We start from the raw sequence: 11,684 nt of genomic DNA on the forward strand, positions 1-11,684 counted from the left end.
CTGGAAGTGACCTTATTGTAAAGTAGAAACTAAATGCTAATATGAATTAAAAATATATATATAGTTGTGTCTCTGGTACTTCAAACTCAAGTAGTTTTAGTGGAAGCACTTGACAGTTTTCAGTTGCCTTTATAACTGATCATCTCTCTCCTAATTAACGATAAAAGCGAGAAAATATATTACCTGGAGTAAAAAAAGTGTATGAGGTGGGGGAGGAGAAATTCGACGGCATTACTTGTCAGTAACAGAATTATCTCCCTCTCCCCCTCCTCTCTCTCTTCCTTTTTCAAGGTTGGCGTTGTTAAGTTCGTATGTAAAGAGTGACTTGTTGCGTGGTTGTGACACCTTGCTTTGAATGTGAAACATCTGCAGAAGTTTTGTTTGGCATAGCAAGAAATTAGATATGTTTTGTTGTGTGTAAGGTAAAGCACAGGTATACTAGAGAGAATGCTAAATTATAGATGCATCAGGTGACGTCTGTAGAAGAGTCTCTGTTCTATCAAGGACGAAATGAATAAGGACTAAAGAATGCTATGGGAAAATATCACATTTCATTTTTACAAATAATAGTGAAAAATAACTAAATATTTCAAGTCATTAATTGACACTATATGAGCCGTACATAACACTGTTTATATAATTACATGTAAATAAAACAAAATGTATTATTTAAGATATTAAATAAATAAAAAACCCTTCTCTGTCTGTTTTACAGATCCTGATTTTATATTCTTTCAATATATCAGATCCCTATGTTTGTAACGAAACATTTTTTTAAAAATAGAAGCAATTTTTTGTGGAATTCTGGTTTAAGCGTACCATGTTAACCTCTCATAACTTTAAAAAAAACTTTTGGGAAGTTTTTTTGAAAAATTTTACGAATTTTGTTTTATACACGGGGATTCATACAATTATTTTTTTTTTTTTAAATCATTTTTGTTCGCGATTTAGCTGGTGTTTTAGCACATCCCACGACCACCTGATACCTTCCTCGTTTCTTTGTCACTCTGACATCTATTTCAATATTTTTCTCCCCATAAACATACTGAATGGAATGATAATGCACCCAAAAGCGGGCCATTGCAAGGACTGAAGCAAAAAATTCGTATTTTAAACTCTGATTTTTTTTTTTTTTTAAATCGAAAAAGAGGGGAAATTTTAGGATTGATAGGGAATTCCCCCCCCCCCCACAAATGTATGAATTCCCGTGTGCAGAACACGGGGAATTTTGCAAAAATTTTCTGGAAAAAAAAATGTTATTAAGGTGTTTATACGTAGTACTTAAACCCGGAATTCCGCCCTCTTGCATTTTACCTGATATTCTTAGTAATTTTTCGCATATTTATAGTTGCTAAAGTTACTTTCGTTAACTTCTCTGTAGGTTAAATTAACGAGCTGTTTCGCTTTTACTCGCTTTATCTACTTTATATATAAATTTATATTATTTTTATATCGTCGAAAATCAGGATTAACATTCTAATTCTATTGGATATTTCAGTTTGTACTGTATCTAAATGTGTTGATTAATATATTTTAAAATATATTTAACTAAATTATTGTTTTCGGAACCATTTCTCTTTAAATCCTGATTTCTAATCATGCCGAAGTCAGGTTTTGTTTTTCCTCCTTTTATCGTCAATAAAATAAATAACAATCAAATACTAGGCTCGATTTTATTGATTCTTAACCTTTGAACTTTTGTTAGAAGGAATTAAAAAGGCACATCGGACAAAATGCTTAGCGGCATTTGCCCCAGCTTTGCGTTCTGGGTTCAAATTCCTCCGAGGTCGACTTTGCCTTTCATCTTTTCAGAGTCGATAAAATATAGTATCAGTTGAGTATTGGGATCAATGCACAACCTGTCTCCGCCGCCAAAATGTAAGGCCTTGTGCCTATAGTAGATAGAATTATTATTTAGGAATTTATTTTCAAACTTTGCTAAGATATGTACTGTTAAACTTTCACCTGTATTGTGGTTAAAAAGAATGGTGTTCCTACTTTAGAATAATCATTGTCTATTTAAGAACTTTATAACTTTTTAGTGATAGTTTGAAACAAACATAAAACCAGACATTGTAGCGGGTATAGTCAATTATACTGAACAATTACTTTGACTGAGTCGACATTTTATCGACCTGAGGAAAGAAAGGAAAAATAGACGATTTCTTGACGTTTGAACTCTAAGTATAAAGAACCATTGTTTTATGCTTTTTTCTTTTCTTATTTTCACACGTGTTCCATGTTAACAACAAAAATTCCGTTAACATGAAATTAGAGTCTCGAAATGTTAGACTCTTTTTTTTTTGGTAAAGTAATATATTCTACTTCGGGAAACTTGTTTCCTATTTAAATATTTGCATAGACAAACCATCACTGGTTACTTTAGTATTCATTAAACAGTAGATAATAGATTACATGGGTAATGTTTCGCATAAGTCGTTCCGGTCATCAACATCTACCCGCATCGGTCACTCGACCTGTTAAAAATAGCTGCCGAATCTCCTTCAAATTACATTCCTTGTCTCTGTGATTAAGAAGCTTGCCTTGCAACGACATGGTTTCGCTTTCAGTCCCACTTCGCGGAACACTGTGCAAGTGTCTTTAGTGGACGCACCTACTTTGGTTTTTTTTTTTTAATTTCTTTTTTTACAGAAACCCCCATTTTCGAGTACGAGGATTCTGATTCTGCAAAAAAAAAAAAAATGGCATTTTAAAATTTCAATCCCCCCCACCACCACCACCAAATTCTTCCGTTTTCACTTTTTTTCTTAAAAATTGTAACTTTACAAAATTTGTTTTTCGAGAATTATAATCTCCGTATTTTTCTATGTATTTCGCAAAAACCAAATTTGTGAAAAAAGTGAAAATTGAAGAATTTTGGTGGGAAATTAAAATTTTTAAATGCCGTTTTTTTTTTGGGGGGGGGGGTCAGAATGAGAATATCTGTACTCGTAAATGGGTGAATTCTGTTTAAAAAAAAAAGACGAAAGGGGGTGCAGTCCACATTCTTTACGTCCGCCCTGTCTTCTACTACACCCCCGCACTTACCAATACCTTGTAAATGAATTTGGTAGATTTGAACTATGTGGAAGTCGTGTGTATGTGTATGGTGTCCACCACGGCTTGACAGCCAGCGTTGCTTATGTTCCTCCTCCCCCGTAACGTAGCGGTTCGGTTAAAGACACCGATAGAATAAGTACCAGGTTGTAAAAGAAATACAAAAATCCTTCAAGGCTTTTCCCTAGTTTGGCTGAAACAGCTAAAAGAAAAGGTTAAAGAGAAAAAAAGAGTGAAAGACAATGTAGAGATATCCCAGGAGTAGAAGCGTTGAAACAAAATTTTTAAGATGAAAAGAAAAGCGTTGGTTGATTAGTTTGTAATACAGGTAATAAAGTTGATAAACACAATTTGAAACGTATTTACATGAATCACAAAATACAGATTTAAAGATATTGAAAAAAATTATGTAGTGTATCATCTCGACAGCTGTTTCAAGTCATAATTTATGTAAATACCATATTCATAATAGTAATATGTTCGTGATGTCATAGGTGTGCTACCAGCTATATGTTCAGTTAGGCATCCCCCTTTTCAAGAGTAGAGTGGCAAATACCCCATTATGCATTATTAGTTATGTTACAAGAGAACTAAGGTTAGAATCTAAGATTAGCGTTTGGTGTTGAATTAAGAATAAAGATTCAGGTTTAGGGTTACGATTATGTTGCAATTTTTTTATCTTTTAATTTTGAATGGAGATTTTAGCTACTATTTCATAATTGTTTATCCTTTCTAAATACTCCTTCCCCCACCCCAATTCCAGTCGTGACCATCCCGTTTTTTTTCTTCTTTTTTTTACGAGTGGATACATAATTACAGTTTAGTTTCTTCTCTCGTTTTTCCTTGACTTTCCGCTTAACATTTTTTTTATCAATGCATACTTTTGCATGTACGAAGGCAATATCGGACTTGTTATCCATTTTGAATTCCTGATTCGATGCGTCAACTTCGGGATATTCCAATTTAAACGATAATTAAATTAACAGAAGAAACAGGAAAAAAAAATATTTCATTGTTTATAATGATAAAAGTTTCCGTGACAATTTTTTTTTTAATATCTAGTCTTCTTCTATATTTAAGAGACGAGGAATTATGTACATTATTTAAATTTGACGGATACTTGTCCTCATCTTGTTTATTGTTAACACAACGTTTCGGCTGATATACCCTCCAGCCTTCATCAGGTGTCTTGGGGAAAATTTAGAACCTGGGTTCTCATTCCTAAGGTATTTTTCCATGTTGTTGTTGTTGTTGATCAGGTCACTGCCTGGAATTGAACTCGGAATCTTGGGGGTTAAGAGCGCGGGCTACTAACCCTAAGATTCCGAGTTCGATTCCAGGCAGTGACCTGAATAATGATAATAATAATAATAATATCGAAAAATATCTTAGGAATGAGAGAACCCAGGTTCGAAATTTCCCCCAAGACACCTGATGAAGGCTGGAGGGTATATCAGCCGAGACGTTTTAACAACAAACAAGATGAGGACAAATATCCGTCAAATATAAATAATGTATCTAGCCTTCTTGTTAATAAATATGATAAAATTCAAAGTAAAAGTTCTTTAAATTTTGATGGCAAAGGAAATTTTAAAATATTGTTACTAATTCAGATATAGTGGGAGAGTCAGCAAGTTATGCGCGCGTTAATATCTTTGATAAAATATTGTTTTGAGATATTTTTTCACGTACGTGAAATGTAATTTTATAAATTGCAACTTCAGAAAGTATTATTCCTTTATCTAAACCAATATTCATGATAACTAAAAAAAAAAAAAAATTCTTTCCTAGTGACTTTTTCCGTTCACCATAAATCTCCCCTCCCACTCATGAATTTTTGACCTGTTGTACTTTTAATCACTAGTTTTATTTTAGCACCTCTTGACCTTAACTGACATTTTCCGTTCCCTTGAACTAGTTACATGTAATAATATTACTGTAAGAGAATTTGCGTCCATAAACATTTTTTTCCTCTCTCTTTCCTTATATTCAATAAGGCAAAATCCAGCGGTCATCTAGTTAAAATTTCGTTCCCGTTTAAACCCATTACACGTTCGACCCAATCAGTTCTAAAAGAACTGTTCGATTAAGAAGAGTTATTCCTTATTTATTCATCATCTCATATCGTAAGCTTCACTCATCAAAGATTATTTAAGCAGTCATAATTTCAAACCCACGCTATATAATTTATATAATACCACTGAACAACTTATGTAATTCAAGGTGCATTCTTTTGAGATGCTGTTTTAGCAGTTGAATTACATTCAAAACCCTAAAAATGATATCCACTGGTACTTTATGAGGGGGTTCAAAGTTGTTTTAACCTTTTTTCTTTGGCCAAGCCGTCATCTTTTGTTTTCGCGACTTTGAATGAAACTGAAGAAACTTCTAGGCAAGAAATTATTTTCATATCGGATGTATTTCCGCACTATGTGAACTTTGTTTCTTGTCATATTTTTAAAGTTTGTTATATTTCCTTATTGTTCATGATAAATTACTTTATGTTGTTAATTGATTTATATCCACTTTAACAACCAATTTGGCAGCATTTAAAAAAAAATTCTGATATAAATATATATATGCATTTTTTCAAAAAAAAACAAAAAACCTCAAAATACGCGTATGAATACGTTGACGGCGTTGTGGGACTATTTGTAGGAAATATAAAGTTATCCGTTGTCAGTTCTACAATTAGTCACCCTAAGTACTAAGTTCAGTATCACAGCACAGCTACTAATCATGCTGCGTTACAATATGTGTATACATTCTAAAATATCCGATGCCTGTATTCACAAATACAGGCATCGAGGTAGGATGAATTCAGCTACAACCTTTGAATTAAGAAATTACTGGCAGATTCAGCCACAACCGTAGAACTTACATAAATATGTCTGTTCACTCTGCCAGGTGCTGTCTTCCTTTCTTTTTGTGAGTTGTTCGATTTAATTTTTTTTTCTAGAAAGCTTATACAAAGCTTGTATTTTTGGTAAAACAATCCATTTTATTACATATTTTTTAATACCCGAAACGTATCTTATATTTTTAGCTGTTGTGAATTCAAATAGTCGGGTTACCGTGTCCTAAAAACAATATTTTTTTTCTTTTTAATTGTCGGTGTTTAATTTTGCAATTGGATTGCGAAAATATATTTTTAATTACTTAGAATTTGTTCATAAATAACCTATGCTAACAATAAACTCTCTAATTGAATTTGTAATTAGCTTAATTTTATTAAAATTCACCTAAACAATTAGGTCTAGAAAAAAATAGTTTGAAGTATATAATTAAAGAAATTATAAGTCGTTAATTAACTAAAAATACATGTTGTATACAATACCAACTCGATTTATATAATAGCATTATTCACATGTTAAGGCATTTTTAATATAAAACAGTCAAGCTCAAAAATAACCCTAAATCATTTATTTGTTTTCATGTGACACGCTTTCTGCGATTCCCCTTTAAACTATGTAGAAACAATAAACTTTGCGCCTATTAAAAAAAATATCTTAGGTCTATATTCTGAGAACTTTACCAATATTGAAGTTGCCAATTCATTTATCGATTTATAGTTTTGATTGATATCTGTCCAATTTTCATTGTTCTTTGTCGATGGGAATTCCTCGAGTTTCCATACCCGGAGCGTATCCTGTTATGAGAAGAGACAAGAATTTGGCCTTGTTATAATTGTATGGCAATTGTTTTGGTTTAATTAATAACAGTTATGTTGCCTTATTAGTTTATCTTTAATTATAACAGTTTGTGTTAAATAACGAGCTACATTAGTAATTACTATGAGCAACTTTTAACTTATTGGAGCATCGTGACCCAGTAAAGTTCTTAACAGGGTACTTTGTTACCCGACACTGATTATTGGCAGAAAGCTGTGCCGTATAGTGTATTGATATTATATTATATATTATTATATTATTTTATGTTATATTTTGTTATTGTATGTGTATGCATACATTTATATTTGTATGTGTATCATATATGGCATTTCTGTGTATGGATATATTTCTGAGGATATATCTATGAATTTGCGGAAACGGAGATTCTTTTCTATAAAATGAAATCCGAATTTGTAGATTAACAGATTTGCCTTAGCTTCTTTTTTTTTTCCATACGTACATTTACACATACACACACACACGTGTGTATGTGTACGCACCTATTAGTATTTTTTATATTCCTGTGTGACACAGGCATAGAAAAGGTAGTCACCTGAATACATAGGTATTATGTGTTGATGCATATTTAAATAATCTTCAAGTTCCGTTTTTAATTTTTGACTAATTTTATCATTAAATTCATTATAATCATTGTAACTTGTATGCATGTGTCAATCTCATATATCTGTATAATATGACCCAATAATTCTAATTATTTACGTTTGTCTTAAACTTTGCAATAAAAAAATCCTGTCACAGACACACTAATTAATATATATGCGTACACGTGCATGGAATTCTATTTTGTTTTAGGAAGTTCAGAATTAGTATTTCATAAAATACAGGAATACTTTAAACAATTTATATATAAATATTCCTTCTTTTTTCCCCATGAGGTGCCTAATTCGAAATTTCCTGGTTTTTTAAAAAAATTTATGACGAATTCTGTTATGCAAGATATAGGGTCATTTGAAATATGAAGTTCATAAAAACGTTCAGTGTTTGTGATATAGGTGTGAATAAAATTAAGATATCCCCCACCGTACTTCATAAGATTTTAGAGTGTTACGGCATTATTTGCTACATTTCTTTTTGGTTAAAAAATGCTGTATTCTTGAGTTAAAACAGCAAGTCTATAACCAAAGGTTTTTTCCAACCAATGTGATACGATCGAGACCTTCCTGTTCTAAGTCGATAGCGTGTTTTTTGCTGTTCTTTCTGGATCTCATATCTCAAGTTTGAGGGAATTGTGTGTGAGTATGTAAAATAAATATTTACGTCTTCGGCTGTTTTACCTCTTTTAGTTTTTGAGTTTAGGAATCTTTGATAATGTGACTGCTAATAACTTCATCACCACCACCAATTATATAGTCGCATTTTCTTTGTATTCCGTCTATGACCAACCGATATTTTATAACATTTTATATTCTCTATTTTTTTTTTGTTTACTTAAGTCATTTTGGTCATACTGGGGAATCCTAGTACTTTATTTGCCTCCTTTTTGCCGAACCGGTAAGTTATGGGATCGTAAACTAACCAACACCGGTTGTCAAGTGATGTGGGACAGACAGACACGCACACACACACACATATAGACGACGAGTTTTTTTTTCAATTTCCTTCTACAAATTCCACTCAGGGCTTTGTTCAATGAAGGGTCACAGTAGAAAGACACTGAACGCAAAAAGTATGTGGTTGGGAGGCATATCTGTCTTTAAAGAACCCCTGGTTTAATTACAACTGGCTAATCTTTATTTAATATCTTTGCAGGTTTTGGTGGCTTTGGCTTGTGATCTTGGTCTGGATTCTCTTCAGTGTTGTGTTGAAGCACACAAATGGGCATGGTTTCGCCGCTATTGTGCGGCAGCAAGAGTTTCGACTGCAATCGTGAACAGAAGTGTTTTGCCGCCCTCATTTACTGAGGATGTAATGAAGAAAATTGAAGACATCTCTGCTGAAGGAGAAGTTGTGACCAGAGACCATGAAAATCACGAGATTTTTAAACAAGAACATGATGAACAGCTACTGCTTTGGTTGAATAGGTAGAATAACACTTTTACTTTAAACAATATATTTCTTGCTGCTAGAATTTCTTTAATCAAATTTTAAAATTTTAATTTACACATTTTATTTTCACCTGGCTTGTCTATTTTCCTTCGGAGAAAATTATATCTAAAATAGGAAATTCATGTTATAAAATACATTTGTAGGAGAGTAGGCTGAAGAAGTCTTGTGAATCTTCTGCCCAATAAACATCACATCTGCTTTCATTTTACTAGCATGGGCCAGGAAGGTTAGCACTTGTTTAAAGAACACATATGTAAAACATTCAGAGGAATATTTCATGAGACCATAATTTGAAATTTCCCCTCTGAAAATGTGTTTCTGAAAAATTTTAATATCATTCACATAAACAAGATAATTTGACATTAGCATTTATTAAAAAATTATTTCACATTCTGTAGAGAAAACATGTTGGTGACCTTGAGAATATGCCAACTTAACATTTCTATTACGTTAGATGAACAAGTGCTGATTATGACATAAGATTCAGATGTTTTTATTTCTTCTTTTTACCTAAATTCGGTTGTATTAAGTCAAATAAGAAAAATCATACACTTGTGGCTGCAATCACTGGAAACCATTACAAGAGAAAATACAAATATAAGGATTTAAAATCATTCTTTCTACAGGTTTTTTTACATTTATTTGCAATATCATTTCAAAATTTTCATTGCTTAAGAGCAGTGTGTCAAGTGACCAATATTTTAATTCCATATTACAAGTAAATGTTAACTTTAAAGTGTGTGATCAGTTCCTGAGAACTGTCCAAGTGTAGCAAATCTAGATTTTTTTTTTTACCTTCCAACTAAGGATCCTATTTCACTATTTTAGTTCAGCATATAAAATATTTTACTTATTTAAAAAATTAGGAACTAAAATGGACTGGTTTGAAATGGTAAACCAAAAAATACCGAATTAATATTAGTGACTTAATACGTCTGTGTAAGTGTAAAACTGATTCCTGGAAAGGTGAACCATTTAGAGCAGGCCTGGCCAACTCAAATCGCAGGCCTCTTTAATGACAGAAAGTATATTGAGGGTCATTTGTATACTTTATGCACTAACAGTCAAATAATCAAATTGTAGAATAAAGAATTTTTCAGATTTTCGTTTGTTTAGAATTATAAAATTGCAGGCTATTATTGCTATTTATAAATTTTAAGTTTATTTTGAAACAAATGTTTGACACAATTTTATTTTGAAATTAAACACTTAAAGACGTCTCCCATTTAAAAAAAGTATCAAACGGGCTGCATGCGGCCCGCGGGTCTCAGGTTGGCCGGCCCTGATTTAGAGTGACCTATGTGACAGCTGCCAAATTACAATTTCTGTATTCCTAATACTATTGTGTATGTGTTTATATATATATAGATATGATAAATCTAGAAAAGATCTAGCATTCTTGATGACCTAAGCATGTTTAATTTAACGGCTAAATCATCTGGCATCTTTGACCATTCAAAATGACACTCAGTCCCTATTTATAGCCTTTCAGTATATTGTGTTGTAGTAAGCACGTGGGTTAGGCTGCTTAAATTGTAAATGGCGGTTTTTGTGTGAAATGTCTAGTTAACGGGAGGTAACCGCAACAGAACTGTTCTTAATGGCGATTAAATCTAGGTCACCGTGACCAAAATGTCTTGTTTTATGATTTAAATATGTATTTATGTATTTTACTTCTAGAAATATCTTGGCTACGGTTATTGCTGTTGTATATTATAAATCCAACGCCAGCACTAGTTCACCAAACCGATATCAAGTTTTCCATTTTTTTATATATGCATCTGAGACCCTGATGTATATCTGTAAACTAGGCTTTATTTTTCATTTTGGTTGATTTCAAGATTATAGAAATAGAATTGATATTTTATGATATCTCTACTTCACTGATTTACGTAGCTTAACGTAAATTAACTTTATTTCAATTATGTCCATGCTAAAATAATTAACATATTTTGGTTCATGTAATTACAAATATACTGTCCCAGCTTTACAGTTTTTAATGTCAAATAAGTGAATCGGGCTTAAAAAATTTCAATAGAGTATTATAAATAATTGAATTAAGAAAAACAATGATTTGAGATAAAACAGTAACTTACTACTACTATGTACTCTTCAAGTCGTGATCTTAGATATATATTTTCTTTTTTACCAATGCTATCCCCTCTTCATTGAACAACAACAAAAAATTGAATTGGTAATTCCTGAACATTAAAAGATAAATACATTATTCCCACATCCCATTGTTTGACTCCTTACTATTTTACCTGTCTTGAATTTATTATTCAGACATTATTTCCATTAAAATTGTAACAAGAATTCATTCATTGTGTGAATTAGTTCACAATTACCTTATTATTATTATTATGTATATTTGAAATATTAACTCTGGTATACATTTAACTATGAAAAATTGAAACAACATAAAATTTGTGGCATGAAAACAGGTCATAAAAATCCAAATATCATTATATATGTTGTGATACTAATGTAACATTTAATGTTAGCTTCAAGTTGATATAAAGGTTACATATGATTTGTAGAGGACCTTGGTATACACACATGCACGCACACACATATACATTTAATGATGTCATTAATACATAACCATTTTTATATCATTTTAAAGACAAGACTAAAATTATAAATTGTGGGGAGGGGGTGAGAAAAATAAATTTGTTTCTTTGTTCGGGATAATGATTTTCCATAAATATATTTATTACATATGCTAATGACAATGCCTGACCTTACATGGTATATAATAAGCAAAAAGACAATGCATAGCCTTCGACCAACTAAGTGCAGACTGTGCCTACAGTTAAGAGCAGAGATGCTTAAGCTGTGGAGATTGTAACTAGTAAAAAATTTTAGATTTTTGTTTAACCCTTTCGT

General features: G+C 31.9%; 1 protein-coding gene across 1 annotated transcript in view; it reads left to right on the forward strand.

Moving 5' to 3' along the window:
- The window catches only part of LOC115222504 (E3 ubiquitin-protein ligase HERC2-like), a 226,020-nt gene that overhangs the window by 189,178 nt on the left and 25,158 nt on the right, over positions 1–11,684 (forward strand). Inside the window, 1 exon segment of the mRNA XM_036511621.1 lies at positions 8,499–8,770. Coding sequence (XP_036367514.1) covers positions 8,499–8,770 — 272 coding nt within the window.

The sequence above is a fragment of the Octopus sinensis genome, linkage group LG20, assembly GCF_006345805.1.
Source record: "Octopus sinensis linkage group LG20, ASM634580v1, whole genome shotgun sequence".
NCBI lineage: Eukaryota > Metazoa > Mollusca > Cephalopoda > Octopoda > Octopodidae > Octopus > Octopus sinensis.